Below are 17,902 nucleotides of genomic sequence, written 5' to 3'. Positions count from 1 at the left end.
GTCTGCCTAGCTCTTGCCAGGACTCACGCAAGAAATCTAGCCCAAATCCTTCCGAAGTATAGCCTAAACTATTACAATATTGATCCTCCAAAAATAGACCAATAACTAAGACCACATTAACTTCAGAGATAACAGTACCTTAAGATAGCGACTCGTCGATTCTTAAATACCTTACGCATTACAAACCACGGAATAAAGTCAAACATTCGCATTTAACAAAGTCATACAAGCCACATACATTCTTACAAGCCAAGTAACAAAACCAGGGTTTCCACTTCTCCAGCTTCAAGTGGCAACCCAAAACAAAACTACACTGTTTAATTCGAATTACATTCATAACAAGTAAAGTAGATTTCAGGTCTTTCTCACATGCCAGAACCTGTCAAGGAAAACAAAATAACGTGGGGTGAGTTAAAGCTCAGTGGTGCCCCAAAACATGCAATCACATAGAACAATAGCGAGTATTAACTTCAATTAAAGTAAACAATTAGGAAAGCGTTTAACAGCACAAGATAGGATACAGGGGCTCTCAGGAGCCATTTCTCCACGAGCTTGATCAAAATTTTTCGTAGTCGACCCTCCGTCAACTTTCACTACCTAAGGTCCGAGTAGATCTTTTTATTTTTCTTAACTCCGACCACCAACCTTACCCCTGTCCCAGGCCGCATGCCAAGCACGAAAGTGGTAATACTCGAGTATACCTTAGACTGGTCGAGGGATTCACCCAACGACGTTACGTCCAACACTTATAGACTGGTCGAGGGATTCACCCAATGACTTTACGTCCAACACTTATAGACTGGTCGAGGGATTCACCCAACGACTTTATGTCCAACACTTATAGCAAGCGCAAGCAAAATATTCACGAAAAACACTTCAAGCAAGTCGCCACTCGAAAGGCTAGTGTGATAAAGTACACACTGCTCACTTCGATGGACCAGCAATCATTTTCCAATTATCACATATTGAGTCACGAAAGCACTTTAACCGAATAAGCATAGAACAAGCAGGGACACTCACCAAGAGTGAAGTTCAGAGGTCAAGTTGAGAATCGAAATCCGTGTCCTCGCTAAACCCTAAAATATCAACTTTTAAAAACTATAAGTTGGCTATAACAGTTCTAGGGTTACGTAGGAAAAGTTGTCTGTGTGTATAACTAGTTTATCCTTTCGAAACTGAATCAACAATTTGCTTAAAAATCAAAACTAGTAAAAGTGTTAAAATATTTCGTAGGGTTTCTTGCCGAACAAGTTTCCCATGCTTTTTAGTTAAAGTTATTAAAATCTTTTTTTTTTTGAACAATTTCCTCTGGAACAACTAACCAGGGACAATTTCAAGGAAAGAGAAGGAATAGAGTAGAACCTTGGGTTTTAAAACTAGTGAAATCATTTTCTAACAAAACAAGGTTAGTTTAAGCTAAAGGAAGAAATATCGGTTTGGCAAAGTTTAAAAGTCCCGACCCACGAGTTTCTTAACGTTAGCGTTCAATACCAAATTTTATAGTTCAATACTAGGGTAAAATATATTTAAATAGCTTGACTAAAGATACTCAAGTTCACAGGATCAAAACGGACTTCATGACTCCGATTCACATGCACATTATATCTCATATTTGCCAATATAGTAAAATCACCTTTCAACCAGCAATTCCACTAGGGCTTCGTCAATCATTAGCCCTAGGTTTCAACAGATTCATTTTTGATCAAAAATTAAACAAATGAGCCAAGAGTTTCATCAATCATTAGCTCCTAGCATCAATTAATCCCTGCTCATGACAACTCAATTGAAAATTCAACCAAGTAGCTTCCATTTAAAAATATTCCAGCTCAACCTCTCGGTTACTCCTAAAATTTCCAGCAGCTAATTGGTCTTAAATCCAATTTTTTTCTTCGGCTGAATCAGTGTGTTAAGTACCCAAAACTAACATGCAAGGCTACTTAATGAAGTTACCATCATTTCTAGTTCAAATCAAGTTCAGACAGCACCTGTAATCATCCACAATTTCCAGAATTTCTTCAGCTATTCTCGAGTGAACTTGCATGCGTCAGATTTCTGTTTCATTTTTTTTTCTTGTTTAGCCGAACTGATTAGCCTCATGCAAGACTTAATTGTCTTGTTCTTAGTCAGATAATCATGTTTATCAGCTCAGATTACTACCAAGAAACAAAATTAGAGCTACATTCCAGATTAAGTTCTCGGCTAGGCTTGCATGCCAGCTTATCCCATTTCATTTTTATTTTTCTTGTTTATACCAACTAATTAACTGCATGCAGAGCTTAATCATCTTGTTATTAACCAGCTAATCACAGATATAAGCTCAGATTATCAAGAAATAAACAAATTAACTCTGCATTATCCCATTCAATTCTCAGCAAACCCATTCCTTCGCACATCAGATTTTTCTTTTCCTAAATTCATCATCCAAACGCCTAAGCTTCACATGCCTGGCCATAGATAGCTTAATCTACCCTTGATCAGTTAGTTTCAGTCCAGAAATTACCTCACCGAAAGCTCACTCACGCGACAGAAAGCTGATGTTTCTCTCCTCTCGGCTCGCTCGCGACTGGATGTGTCGGTCCTGGTTGCGGATGGTTGAAGCTGTGGTGTTTCGGTTGGAACTGGTGAAGATGGTGATGATCAGTAGCTCACTCGACTGCCTCTTGCTCTCTCTCTCGCTTGACTTCCTCGGACAGAACAGAAATACAGCTCGTGGCTCGCTCTCTCTCTTCACCTTTCTGCTGCTCAAGCCGAGGAGTTCTCCCTCTCTTGCTCTCGTCGATGATCACGAGGTGGAGAATGGAGATGGAGTGGAGTGTTTGTGGTTGAGGCTGATATAGTGGAGTGATTCGCGGTAGTGGAGGTCGAGTGTGTGTGTAGAGGGAAGGGAATGCACTTCGGCAGAAATGGAAATGTTAGTGTTTTTAAGTGTTGGCCGAGGATACTTTGTGGTTGCATGGAAATTTTTGGGATAGCGGAGGGTATTTTAGTCTTTTCACGTTTCCTCCAAATTTCTACTCAAGTCCTCAATTCTAATCTAATTCCAAAGTTTACCCCAAATATAATTTGAATGCCTAATAATGTACTAATCTTACGAGAGTTCAATTATCGAACTTTTTATGTCCTAAGTATACTTAGTATACTTATATCGATTTTGTTATAATGCTAAGTTTCCAATTAACACTTAACCTTATTAGGGATTAAAATGAGCTATCGAAATTTCGAAGAATTTATATTAAGGCAATAAAATTACTCTAACTCAAGAAATATTAATTTAACATAGCGAAACCAAGTATGTTAATATTTTGGGACAATTATATTATTTATCACATAAAATTATTTCTCCGTACTTATTTAAAAACAAGTAGATATAATGCTAGAATTTATTAAAGGATTAAAATTGCAATGGAATATGCATTGATATCTATATATATATATTTTTTCGAGGTTCTCACATCCTCCCCTCCTTACAATGAATTTTGTCCTCAAAATTCTCACTTTCTAAAGAAATAAATCGGGGTACTTTTTCTGCATTTCTTCTTCTAATTCCCAAGTTGCCTCCTCAAGTCCGTGATTTCGCCATAGAATTTTCATCAAAGGAATTTTCTTATTTCTCAGTTCCTTCATTTCTCTTTCCAAAATCTTGACTGGTCCTTCTTCATAGGTTAACGTCTCCTCCACCTCAATTCCTTCCAATAGCAACACATGGCTTGGGTCTGGGTGATATTTCCTAAGCATAGAGACATGAAATACATCGTGAACCTTTGCCATGCTGGCTGGCAACTTCAACTGATACGCTACTTTCCCGATTCGTTTCAAAATTTCAAAAGGTCCGATATATCTCGGCTTTAGTTTCTTACCCTTTTTGGACACTACTCCGTTCTTCAAGGGTTTACTTCTTAGGAAAACTTTGTCTCCTACTTCGAATTCCAAATCTTTTCTCCTTGTGTCGGCGTAGCTCTTTTGTCTACTCTGGGCAACTTGAAGCCTTTCTCTAATTAGTTTTACTTTCTCATGAGCTTCCTCTATCCAAGGTATAGCCGTGGGATCTATAATTTTCTTCCCTCCCACTTCATCCCAATGAATCGGAGATCGACACCTTCTCCCATACAATGCTTCATAAGGTGCCATTTGAATCGAGGCATGGTAGCTATTATTATACGCAAATTCTACTAAGGTCATATACTGACTCCATTTACCCCCAAAATCCAATATACACGACCTCAGCAGATCCTCCAAAGTTTGAATTGTCCTTTCCGACTGCCCGTCGGTTTGGGGATGGTATGCAATACTAAATTTCAACTTGGTCCCCAATGATTCTTGAAATTTCTGCCAGAAACGCGAGACAAACCTTGGATCTCGATCAGACACAATACTTATAGGGATACCATGCAATTTCATGATCTCTTCTGTGTACAACTGGGCCAATTTCTCCAAAGGAAAGCTCATGCTCACAAGTAAAAAGTGTGCGGACTTGGTAAGTCGGTCAACTATCACCCAAATCGCATCGAATCCTTTTTGGCTTCGGGGCAACCCCATTACAAAATTCATGGTTATATGTTCCCATTTCCATTCGGGAATTTCTAGAGGTTGCAATAGACCAGAGGGCTTCTGATGTTCAGCTTTTACTTGTTGACAGGTCAAACATTTCTGTACGAACTCCGCCACGTCCTTTTTCAAACCGTCCCACCAGTATAATCCTTTCACATCATGATACATCTTATTCACTCCTGGATGTATGGTATACTTCGATCGATGTGATTCTTCTAAAATTTCTTTCCTTAACTTTTCATCTGCCGGAACCACAATTCGATCTTGAAACCTCAACACTCCTTCAAACCCTAATTTAAAATCTAGGGTTTCCCCTTTTTGCACTTTCTGTACATTCTTCTGAATTAGAGGGTCCGTTTTCTGGGCCTCCTTAATACGCTCTAATAATGGTGACTTTAATGACAAATTCCCGAATAAAATCTTCAATCTTTCCAAGCGAGGGTTCCAACTACTAACCTCTTCTAGCATGTCCCATTCTTTAACCATTAACCCCGCTACTTGGGCTTTTCTACTTAGAGCGTCGGCTACCACATTGGCCTTTCCTGGGTGGTAGTTAATTGAACAATCATAATCTTCCAAAAATTCTACCCATCGCCTTTGTCTCAAATTCAATTCCTTTTGGGAGAACAAGTACTTGAGGCTCTTATGGTCCGTATAAACTTCAAAAGTCACGCCGTACAAGTAATGTCTCCATTTCTTTAAGGCAAAGATCACTGCAGCCAGTTCTAAGTCGTGCATTGGGTAATTTTGTTCATGAGGCTTCAATCTTCTAGAAGCATAGGCAACCCCCTTACCTTTTTGCATCAAAACACATCCTAGACCTTCTCTAGAAGCATCAGAGTATACGACATAACCTTCTCCTCCATCAGGTAATACCAAAACAGGAGCGGATGTTAATCGCTTCTTTAACTCCTGAAAGCTGGACTCGCACTTTGGAGCCCAGATAAACTTGTTACCTTTCTTGGTTAGTTCGGTCATAGGTCCAGCAATCTTCGAAAAATCCTTGATAAACTTCCTATAGTAACCTACTAAACCCAAGAAACTTCTAACTTCTGTTGGAGTTTCTGGCTGTTTCCACATCATTATGGCCTCAACTTTTGCCGGATCCACGGCAATTCCCTCTTTAGAAACTTTATGCCCTAGAAAAGATAGCTCTTCCAGCCAAAACTCGCACTTACTGAATTTGGCATATAGCTTATACTCTCTTAATATCTGCAAAACTATCTCCAAGTGCTTAACATGTTCCTCTCGAGTCTTAGAGTATATCAAAATATCATCAATGAAAACCACTACGAACTGATCCAGATACTTCTTAAAGACTCTCTGCATTAAATCCATGAAAGCAGCTGGTGCATTAGTTAATCCAAATGGCATAACTGTAAACTCAAAATGTCCATATCTTGTATTAAAAACAGTCTTGGGTATGTCTTCCTTCTTAATTTTCAATTGGTAATACCCTTGCCTCAAGTCCAGCTTAGAGAAAACTATAGATCCTTGCAGCTGATCAAATAAACCATCGATCAAAGGTAGAGGGTATTTGTTCTTAATTGTAACCTCGTTTAACCCTCAGTAATCGATACATAACCTCAAGCTTCCATCCTTTTTCTTGACAAATAGAACGGGTGCTCCCCATGGTGAGTCACTTTCTCTAACGAAACCTTTCTCCAGTAGGTTCTGCAGTTGAATTTTCAACTCTTTTAGCTCTGCAGGAGCCATTCGGTACGGAGTCTTAGAAATCGGAGCCGTTCCCGGCACCAAGTCAATCTTGAACTCCACTTCTCTCTCCGGTGGTAATGTCTTTAGTTCTTTAGGGAAAACGTCCAGAAATTCCCGTACCACTGGTACATCTTCTAACTTCACTTGGTCATTAGGAGCGTTAATCAAGAAGGCTAGGAAACCTCGCGCTCCTTTATGCAACATCTTCCTCGCCCGAAATCCCGAGATCATAGCAGACGATGCTAACGTACCTTTCACATCTAATTTCAGAGTTGCTTCCCCGGGAATCCAAAGTTCTAACACTTTTGCTCTGCAATCAAGCTTAGCATGATGATGGGCTAGAAAATCCATTCCTGTGATGCCCCGAAAAAAAATGAGTTTGAGAACCCGGAAATTTTCTAATTTTCTAGGGTTTATTTTTTTTAAACGCCTGCCTTCCCCAGATCAAGTTTATGAGCAAATATAGTTTTCAAATGATTTTTCTAGTATCGGTTAGTTTTGAGAAATTAAAAGCGTATTTTGGACGTGGGACCCGCTAGTGCGGTAAATGCATTATATTTTTAACCACTTGTTGGAATTTTGTATTTTCAAGATATTAAGTGATATTATTTTACAAAGTGTTAAGATATTTTTATTGGAGAGACAAAAGGATAGAGTTGCATTAATGGAGTGACATGTGTCACACAACCATTGGTTGGACTTTGTTGGCAACTATTCACACTTTTGACTTTTGACCAAATTGAGTAAATATCTTGAAAAATTGCTCAAAAATCACCATTTTCTTCTCCTTCATGGCCGATTCTTCCTTGAGCAAAGAAGAAAGAAATTCTTCAACTTTCTAGTTTCCATTTCACTCAATCTTCCAAAACCAACCACATAACTTAGATTCTACTCCATAAAATTTCTCCCTTGGGTGCTAGTAAGTAGTTTAGTGAAGTTTGTTTGAAGACTTAAGGTGTCCAACATCTTCCTCTCTCTTGATTACTTGGTAAGTGGTATATGAACACCCTCCTATATTTAATGATGTTGAATTTATGCCTAATGGTGGCTTAAGTGAGGGATTATGTGTTTTATTTCTTGATTTGAAGTGAATTGGTTGAGTTTTGTATTTGTTGAGGAATTTTCTGGTTTCATATGTTCTTGATGGTGTGGTTGTTTTTGATGGTTGGTAATAAGGGGCTATGGCTCTAGTAGGTGCATATGATAGGAAATTGCAACCAATTTTGGGTTTGGATTGAATTGAGAAAAGTTAGGGTTCTTCAACCCCCTTTTCTGTCCGATTTTAGATCATAGGGTTAGAGGCCGAATTGGACTTTTATCAAAACATAAAAGTTGTAGGTATTGATGATTTGGAAGTGCCTGAAAAATTTCAGGGCATTTAGAGTAGTATAGAGTGAGTTATGCCGTTTTTACTGTTGCTGTTCTGGGAGATCAGAATGTACGAACTGTGATTGTAATCGTCTGTTTTGACTGGAATTGGTTTGGATTTTGTTGTTGGTGTCTTCTGATGAAATGTAGCTTGATGTCTTAGCTATCATATGCCTTTGGAATCAATGCATTTGGACCTGTATAGACTGACTTGGACTGATTACAGTTTTGTGTGATATGGGAACCTGCAATTTCGATTCTGGTTTGGTATTTGGCATATATGACTTAGTTGTGCTGGGATTTGGACTGAGTGGCCTTCTACATTGTTGTAGCCCTGTCTTTTAGCTTCGAGATGGTGGGTCTTACACCCTCATCCGATAAGCGTAGAGCATTTTGTGCCATTACCGCAAAAGGACGTCAAAACTGTTTTCTGGTTTTGAGCAATTGTGGTTAATTGCTTTGTGCTTGGGTTTGATTGTAGGATGGAAAGGATGAATTTATGGGGAAATGCTGTCCGATTTTTAATAGCGTTGGTTACCTTAAGTTTCATGTGAAAGGCTTGGACTTGAATGATGGAATTGGCTATATTGGACGAGGATTGTGAGCCGTGGAGGTGAGTGACCTTAAACTACTTGCAACGTTACTTTAAAATGTTTCTTGCATCGTTTCTTTGATTGCATATCCTGTGTGCCGGCATATAAGTTCTTGACATGTTTTGGCTCAAATGAGTACTTGGAATTCGTGTGCTAGACTCCGACGTTTCCTCCACCGTTTAATGTTCCTGTAGAGCACCAATGGGCTCAATGTTCAATGTTCAATGTTAATGTTCAATGTTAAATGATTGTTTGGAGCGTTGGACGTCTAAGTACCATGATTTCACTGGTTCACGAGAGCAATGAAAGTGCATTGATTACTGAATCATGACATTATTGAAATGAACGATTGTGAAACTGATTTGATAACTGAATTTCTTGGTTACTCGCTGAGCTTCTAGCTCACCCCAAAATGTTTTATTCCCCTCCACAGGGCTCAAGGCGAAGGAGTGGCTTGTAGTGTTTATCATGGATTATATCATGTATGGATTGAATTTGGTTTTCCTTTTGTGTAATCATTCATATTGGGATTGTATTGAACGTTTAGAATTGATTGGATGTGTAATAGTCAAGTTTTGGACTTCCTCCTGTATAATCATTGTGACCAAGGATCAGAGTGGCGCAGTGGCAGCGTGGACGCTTCGCTTTTGATATGTAAAGTTTTGGGATATTTGATGTTTATTTGAGATTGTATCTTGTATTTGTTTGAGGTTTGTAGTGAACGACTGAGTCCCGGCGAGAGCCGGGCAGGCGGCCCGTTGACCTCTCTGGTTCGCCTTAGGGGAAAATGGGGTCGTGACAATTCCTATAATAACATCATACCCCTTTATGTCCAAGCTGATTAGATCCACTAGCATTTTACGCTCTCCAATCCAGAATTCACAATTCTTATAGGCTAAGCTAGTGATTATATTCTTATTACCCATAGGTGTCCTAACTTCAAGATCGAAGGGTAATCTAACAGGTTTCACATCAATTCCGGACATAAAAGTTGGATTCACAAATAACTGAGTTGCACCAGGATCAATTAGTACTCTAGCTAATCGATGAAAAATTGGAAGAGTACCTTCCACAACTTCCGAGGAATCAGGTACATGTTAGTCATCTATAGCGTACACCCTGGCAGGAACTTTCGGCCTATTTCCTCCAGAATTGGCTGGTCTAGCATTCAGGGTACCACCGTCTTGTATTTTTGGGCAACCGGAAATTTGGTGCTCACTGCTTCCGCACTTCAAGCACTTTCCTTGTTTCTTCCAGCAACCGTCCTCAGTATGGCCAATTTTCTTGCAATACACGCAAGTCACCTGGAAAATTATCGCACGACCTCCTTGCGAGGCGTTCCTAGGTTGACCCCTTCCAGTTGGTCCCCCTCTAGCTCCATTATCTCTTCCCCCTGCACTTCTTGCCCCAGTTCCTCTCGCTAGAGCGCTTCGTGGTGCTCCAGGACTATTCACTCCACCCGTTCCTCGACCCACTTTGGCCGGTGGAGCACTTCCATAAGTCGGCTCCCAACTGCTACTTGGGATAAATCTTTTCTTAGCCTGAAAAGATTTTACTTGAGCTCTGGCAACTTCAACCCTTTGAGCTCTCTCGACAGCATCGGCAAATGTTGTCACGACCCCACCTCCCCCTAAGGCGAACCAGAGGGTTCGGCGGGCCGCCTGCCCAGCTCTCGCCGGGACTCAGTCGATCACTACAGTCCTCAAACAAATACAAGATAAAGTCTCAAATAAAAAAATCAAATATTCCAACATTTACATATCAAAAGCGAAGCGTCCACGCTTCCACTGCCACTCTGATCCTTGATCACAATTATTATACAGGAGGAAGTCCAAATCTTGACTATTACATATCCAATCAATTCTAAACGTTCAATACAATCCCGATATGAATGATTACACAAAAGGAATCCAAATTCAATCCATACATGAGATAATCCATGAATAAACACTACAAGCCACTCCTTCGCCTTGAGCCCTGTGGAGGGGAATAAAAACATTTTTGGGGTGAGCTAGAAGCTCAGCGAGTAACCAGTAAAATCAGTAATCAAATCGGTTTAACCATAGTTCATTTCAATGATGTTCAATTCAAATCAAATGATAAGTCCAGAAACAATTTCAACGTTTACAAAACATTAAATATGGAGTATCAATAATTCAAGAAACATGTACAATGGAAAGCGATAGTAACATTCGTGAAAAGGATACATTCGTTCTCCTGTCATTTCATTGCATTTTTGGTTTCATTCGTGCATTCATTCACCCCGTCCCTGGCTTTTGGCCAGGCTCCACCAACCTACAAGGTAATACTCGAGTATACCGAAACGTTCACCCAAGTTCCTAGTCGCCCGACCGAGTCCGCTACTGGCTCGAGACGACCGGTAACAAGGGGCAATGGCCAGTTCAGCCCAAAAGGCTTACATTCATGCGCAAGTAGCATTTAATCACTAATCATTGAAAATTTCATATTTATTTAGGTCGAGTGCGGTAAAGTACACACTCGCCTAGAAAACTCGTCTTAACAATCATTGAAAGCAAAATCAATAATAACAAGACACTGATATGCAAGCACGCATGATATGTAAGAAAACAGTTCAAAAGTAGCTTTGGAAATAGTTTAGGGTCACTCACCTCCATGGCTCAGAAACCATCCATCATATATCATTGCCTTGCTCAAATCCGAGTCTTAGATCACAAACTCAATGCAAACAAATCCCTTCAAAGTTTGGACAGCACTTCCCCTAAATTTGCTTACTTTTCCAGCCGTCACGGCTTCATTATTTCCTCATTCCAACCCAAAGGTACACACACAACAACAAGTTCATCCAATAGCCATTCAGCAAGCTCCAAGAAGTACAAAGACAAGTCAAGCTAGGGAAAAGTCCGGAAATGAAAGTTAAGCTCAAAACCAGAAAAATAGTTTTGACGTCATTTTGCGGTAATGGTATCAAAGGCGCTACGATTGTCGGATGGAGGTCCAAGACCCACCGTTTCGAAGCTAAGAACCAGGGCTACAACAATGTAGAAGGTCACTCAGTCCAAATCCCAGCACAACTAAGTCAAATATGCCAAATAACAAACCAGAACCGTAATTGCAGGTTTACAAATTACACTATGCTGTAATCAGTACAACTCAGTCTAAACAGGTCCAAATGCAGAAATTCCAAAGGCATATGGTAGCTAGGACATCAAGCTACATTTCATCAGAAGACCTCAACACCCAAATCCAAAACAATTCCAGTCAAAACAACCCATTTCAGACACAGTTCTAACATCCTGATGAACCCAGAACAGCAATAGTAATTTCGGCTTATCTCATTCTACACTACTCCAATTGACCTGAAATTTTATAGGCACCCTTAAAACATCAATACCTACAACTTCCATGTTTTGAGCCAAGGCCAATTCGGCCTCTATCTATGACCTAAAAATTCGGACAGAATGTTCATCACAAAACCCTCACTTTTCAATTTTTGGTCCAAAACAGAAATTGGTTGCAAATTAATCACTTTTTCCACCTCCTAGAGTCATTAAACATCATTTCCAATCATCATACATGACCCCATAATCATATTCATATGAAAACAGAAAAATCCCCAATAATTATAAAACTTCACCAATTCGACCAAAATCAAGATTTAATCCATAAAATTGCATCTCATACAACCTCTAAGCATGATTTAAGCATCAATTAAGGGAGGAGGGTGGTTCTTCACAACTTACCTTGAACACAAGAGAGAGAGAGCTATTGGTCACCTTAACTTTCCAAACAACTCCACCAAACAACTCACAAACACTAAGTGAAGAGGTTTTATGGTGTAAAACTAAAATTAAACGGTTAAAAGTGAAGATTAAGCAAGCTTGGAGCAAAGAAATTGGAGAGCTTTTCTTCCCTTATTGCTTGAAGGTGGTCAGCCATATGAAGCTTAGAAATGAAGATATTTTGGGTCATTTTTGGTTATTTAAGTCAATGGTAAGAAAGGTCTTAAGGTAAGCCCAATCAAATGGTGACACTTGTCACCTTTAGGTTTAAAACTTATCTTTTTGTCTCTCCAATACAAATATCTTAACACTTTGTAAAATAATATCACTTAATACAAAAATCCAACAAGTTGTCAAAAATATAATGCATTTACCGCACTTGCGGGTCCCACGTCCAAAATACGCTTTTAATTTCTCAAAAACTAACCGATACTAGAAAAATTATTTTAAAACTATTTTTGCTCATAAACTTTATCTGGGGAATTTTTCTAATCAAGAAAATGTAGAAAAGGCGGGCGTTTAAAAAAATAAACCCTAGAAAATTAGAAAATTTTCGGGTTCTCAAACTCATTTTTTTTTTCGGGGCGTCACAAATGTGTCAATTCGAACAGCAGCTAGTCCTACCTGGATTTCCACATTTAGTCCCTGCACAAACCTCCTTATACGCCTTTGCTCCGTGGCTACCAATTCAGGAGAAAAACGGGACAATTTTGTGAATTGGACCTCATATTCGGCGACACTCATCGCCCCTTGCCTACATTTGATGAAGTCGTCCTCTCTTTTCTCTTGGATGAGAGGTGGAAGAAACTTGGCGTTGAACTCCCTTGTGAAGTTTGCCCAGGTCCTGGGAGTATGATTCCTGTCCCAGTTAACCCTAACTAGAACGAGCAGCTCCCTCAAACTGGAATGCGGCGAAAGTCACTTGTCTTTCTTCCGCATAGTTTAAGGTTGCAAAAATGTCGGAGATTCTCTCCCACTAGCCTTCGGCTACCTCCGGTTCGGGTCCTCCATAAAACTTGGGAGGTCCGAACTTCAAAAATCTCTCCAGTGCCCGATCCTCAGTATCGGCTGGGCCTCCTTGGTGATGCACTTGTCCAGAGGCTTGGTGCTCAGTCAAGCGTTCTAGGACATCAGTGATTCGATTAATTGCGGTGGCCACTTGGTCTTGATTGACCTCAGGTTCCCTATCACCATCCGCCTCGGGGTGTTGTCTAGTTGGTCTCCCACGTCCCCTACCTATCACTTGTCGATCCATGGCCTAGTTATGCCTATTATTGAGAAATAAGGCAATTAGGCGAGAATATTATTTGTTATTAGTTTTCTATTTGTAAATAAAATCAACCTCAAAAGTGAGAAAAAGAAGAATAAAATGCTTAACATAAATTTCCACGTGAGAGTCATTCAATAACAGGTTGGGACACTTTCCAAAAGTAAGGCACATGAGTTTAACAAAAATACATACAAATAATCCCTTAAACAAAAAATTAGGGATGTGGTGCCTCAAAAGTAAGTCATCCAACTAGACAAAATTTGATGACCTAACAAATGTCCCCCTTTCTATCCCTACATATCCAGTACTATCAAGTCAGACCTAACCTAACCCTCAGCAGGGCTACCAGGAGCAGCGTCCTCCTCCGGATCCTCCTCGCCACTCGCCTGAGCATTACCCTGAAGAATACTCGTGGCCTCATCCATCGTCATAGTGGCGTCAGCCCTAATACCAGCACTCCTATCACGTATCCCCTCAGCTAATCGAGTCACCCGAGACCTCTGTCGCTCAATCTCTGCACGAGCAGCCTCCAACCTAGCATGCTCAGCCGCTAGCCTCATCTCTAAGTCGGCTATACGGTCGAACTGGGTGTCAACCATGATGCTCAACTCCTCAGCATCCTGGGTCAAGGTATGATTAGCATCCCACAACTGGCGGCGCTCATCGTCCAAAGATAGCACTAACTCATTAGGGTAAGCGTATATAGCCCTACACTGGTATCGTGGATACCTATCAGCTGGTGTATACCGCACACGAGCTCCTCCGCCTCGTGGCCTATATGAGATGGATCTAAGTGTAGACACCAAATTTTTAAATAATTTGTATGTTGCATCTAATTCATGATTTTGTTTTAGATTGTCTGCATTTTAGTTGTTACCTTTTTATTTGTCTTTTATTTTTAGTTCTATTTGTCATATTAATTTTGTTCACGTTTTAGCTTTTAGTTTTAGTTTTAAGTTTTAACGTAAAATAAAAGAAAAAGAAGAGAAAAAATTGTTCACAAAAATACGTTCAAATTTAATTTTTTGGCATTTTGGTTTATTTTTGTTAATTTATTTTGAAAAAAAGGAAAAAAAGGAAAATGATGAAAAATGATGAAAAATGAAAGAAAAATCGAAAATGGTAATTTTGTTATTTCTAGTTTAATTGATTTTGATGTGTTTGTATTTAAAATTGTTGTTTCTATTATTATTTAGTTTTACTATTATTTTTGTTAAATAATTAAGGCGAAAAAAAAAAAAATCAAAATCAAAAAAAATCACAATCCCATTTTGGCCGAATCCATTTTTCCACTTCATATTCCAGCACCTTCCTTATTGCCGGTTTCAATTCCCACTTTTCAGACCAGCATTTTCCATTTGCTATGGCCGACAAACTCCACTCACAACATCACTCTATATGCATTACATTATCCACGAATCCTCTGGAGGAGCTCATCTCAATCACAACGACAACTCCACTCCACCTTACCTCGTGTGTATCGACCAAGAGGAGAGAGCTGCCTGCTGCAACCGAGAATAAGGAAAAGAGAACCCGAGCTGCAACCTGTTCTGATTCTGTCCGGGAGTTGAAGGAAGAAAGGGAGAGGCTGTGCGTGAGTTCTTTTTGCACCTTCACCTCCACCAGCAGCAGCCATTTCATCAGTTCCAACCGCAACACCATTTCAGCTGCAACCAGAATCAAACCTGTGCGTGAGCCGAGAGAAAAATTTTGCAGCTTTCTTGTGCGTAAGCTCAGCTACAAACCGAGGTAAATCTTGGACTTAGACTGACTAACTATAAGTAGGTGAAGATGTTAAGGAGTTTGCATGTGATGTTAAGCATTCGGATGGTGGATCAGGACATTGAAAATTCTGATGTGCAGAAAACTGGGTTGCCGAAAACTTGATTGGGTTAATGCTGAATTAATCTGGTTATTTCTTGACAATCTGAGTTTATGATTGTAATTAGCTAAGTGAAAATATGATGATTAAGACTTGCATGCCATGTTTATATGCTCGGATGATGAAATGAAGAAGAAAAGGAAAATCTGTTTGGATGATGTTTTAAGAGAGAAATTTTTCTTACGTGCGCTGAGATTGGGTTTGGCCGAGAGAGGAAGTGATAATGCAGCCCTTAATTTATTTACCTGTGACAATCTGAGCTTAATTAGGTGTTTAAACAATCAAAAACAAGAAGATTAAGCCATCTAGGAACATGCATGTTGATTTTATGCATTCGGATGAAGAAATTGAAACAAAAGAAAATCTGATTTTGGGAAGAAATGGAATGTGCCGTTAGATGATCTAGAAACACAGCTTCCAACTTGTTTAATTTCGATAATTTGAGTTTATAGTTGTGATTAACTAGTTATTAACTATGTGTTTAAGCTTTGCATGCAGTTAATCACCTCGGCTAAAGAAGAAAAATAAATAAATAATAAAACAGAAAACTGCTACATGCAAGTTCATCCGAGAATGGTGAACAGAATTTCTGGAATTTTGGATGAATGTGGCTGTTGTCCGAATCTGATTTTGAACTAGAAACGTTAATTAATTAGTTAAGGAGTTGCATGCTGGATTTGAGTGCCAAATACAAGGCTTTGGCCGAAAAAAAAAAAACTGGATTATGACCAACAAAGTGCTGGAAAAAAACTGTGTTTGAGTGTTGTTCCAGAAATTTTGCATCAGCTTTTTCTATTTTTGAACTCCTTCTTATGTCTTTGTTTGTTTGATTGTCGATGTCTTGTTTGTTTAGTTCAGAGTTCAGGTGTTAGATCAAGGAAACTTTGGTTAAGGTAGAGGTTTGAATCTGAATTTGATCTTGATAGGTGAAACTAAGGAAAATTGCAGCAGTTTCGTTCTTTCAATGTTTGAATACTTGCCCAGAATTTTGTATGGAATTTTTCTAAGTTTTCTACCTGCTTGGATGATGGTAATGATATAGTTGCTGCTTAGTTTAAAGTTGGGTTTTGGATTTGAAACCTGTTTCCGAAAGCAAGCTATGTGTTTGAGTGTGGTCTCGATTGGTGAAAGCATAGCAGAAATATTGCAGAGACATTTTTTTTCCCGTGAGATTGCATGAGTCTGCATGAATTAATTTCTGAAAATTGCACTTTGATCCCCAAGTCTCCCCTTGTTCCACTATGGCCCAATTACATTCCATGTTCTTGCAATTAGGTCCTAAGATATTTGCATTTGAATCATTATTTGCCTTTTCTTTTGCCCTTGAACCCTGGAAGTTCTTAAAAGTGTTTGTTTAAGCTTGAATGCTTGGCTAGTGTTCATAATTGAATCTTTGGTAACGTTAATGTTTCAATTCAATTACTTGCTTGACTTCATTGGTTACCATGTTTTGCTAAGGTGATACTTAAGGCAAGAGTTTAAGAACTTTGTGTTCAAATGAGCTTGTGTTCGCCTTTATTTTTGAATTTTCTGAAATAATTTGGCTTTGGCCTTTTCTTGCTCTTGGAATTTCAAAGTTTCCAAGATGTTCCCATTGGCTTTGAATGGTTGATTAATGCCTGCATTTGGGTCCTCGGTGGATCCCTTTATTGGAGAACTATGTATTGTTTGATTTCATTTAAATTGCAATTAGGGGAGATTTAGTGACTTTGTGTTACTTTACTATTTGAGGTACCTTGACCTTTTTATTGTTTTGAAGCCATTTTTCTTTCATTTGGTCATCACTCGAAGGGGGCGGTATATTTTCTTTATCCCTTTTTGTGTCTCTCCTATGTGAACCAACATGTTACGTGAGAAATACATGTCTACTTTGCTTTCTTAGTCTTTCCTTAATTTCTTTTATTTATGTCATTTACTCTTGCTTTTCATTAAGTTATTCTTTTAATGGGGTATGTGTACACCTCTTGGCTTGTAATAGATAGGGCTTGGAGGAGCATTCAATGAAGACCTATCGAAGTCATGTGCCTAGCTAGCAAATGTAATAGTTAAGGCTTTAATTGTCTTATGTGTCTTGCATGCTTAGTTACTACGTGTTAATTTGCTTTGTTAGGGCCTTGCATCTAGTCGAGCATGCCAAATGTTATGTGCTATGTGTTTATGAGCGTTTGGCATGTCTACTAGCTTTCTGTAGTGTAGATGAATGGAATGGATGAATGTACGTTTCCGCTAGTCCAACGCTAGTCGGAATTCATAGATGGGCTAGTCCAACGCTAGACCCTTAGGGATTTCCCCTCGTTAGTACATGTTTGCATGTTCACTACATTTCATGCATTTTTTTTAGTTTTTTGGCATTTGGCATGTCCCTTTAATTTTCCCTTTCATTTTAGGCCTTTGCATTTCATGCTAGTTATAGGGTCCATTTGCCTGAGAAACCCCCTTGGGTAAGGGAAACGAGCGAGTGGCTTCAGAATAGCCTTAGCACGCTAGTTTTCCCTTCTATCAAAGGGAAAATTAAAATCACAAAAATTAGAGGTCATTCCCGTACCCGACCTGATGCATTCCTAAGTTCATGCATTTTCATATCATTTTCTCACTATTTTCCTCACTAATTATATATTTTAAATCTACATCATATATTCACACTTTATTCCCTTTCTTTACTTTTCACTTCACATTGCACTTTTTTACTTATATTTTATTATTTTCATTCACTTGCACACGAGCACTTATATTTTTATTTTTTGCACACAAACACCTTTCAAAT

General features: G+C 39.1%; 1 protein-coding gene across 1 annotated transcript in view; it reads right to left on the bottom strand.

Annotated features, from left to right (window-relative positions):
- LOC113757091 (uncharacterized mitochondrial protein AtMg00860-like) overlaps positions 1-5,886 on the bottom strand; it is a 36,090-nt gene extending 30,204 nt beyond the window's left edge. The window contains exons 1-2 of the mRNA XM_027300496.1: positions 5,343-5,886; positions 5,005-5,090 (exon numbers count right to left, since the gene is read on the bottom strand). Coding sequence (XP_027156297.1) covers positions 5,005-5,090; positions 5,343-5,886 — 630 coding nt within the window. The remainder of the gene's footprint in view (positions 1-5,004; positions 5,091-5,342) is intronic.
- Between the last annotated feature and the right edge of the window lie 12,016 nt (positions 5,887-17,902).

Source organism: Coffea eugenioides, unplaced genomic scaffold (assembly GCF_003713205.1).
Source record: "Coffea eugenioides isolate CCC68of unplaced genomic scaffold, Ceug_1.0 ScVebR1_271;HRSCAF=916, whole genome shotgun sequence".
Classification (NCBI taxonomy): domain Eukaryota; kingdom Viridiplantae; phylum Streptophyta; class Magnoliopsida; order Gentianales; family Rubiaceae; genus Coffea; species Coffea eugenioides.
Note: the sequence above shows the minus strand (reverse complement) of the source record. Positions and strands in the feature narration are given on the sequence as shown.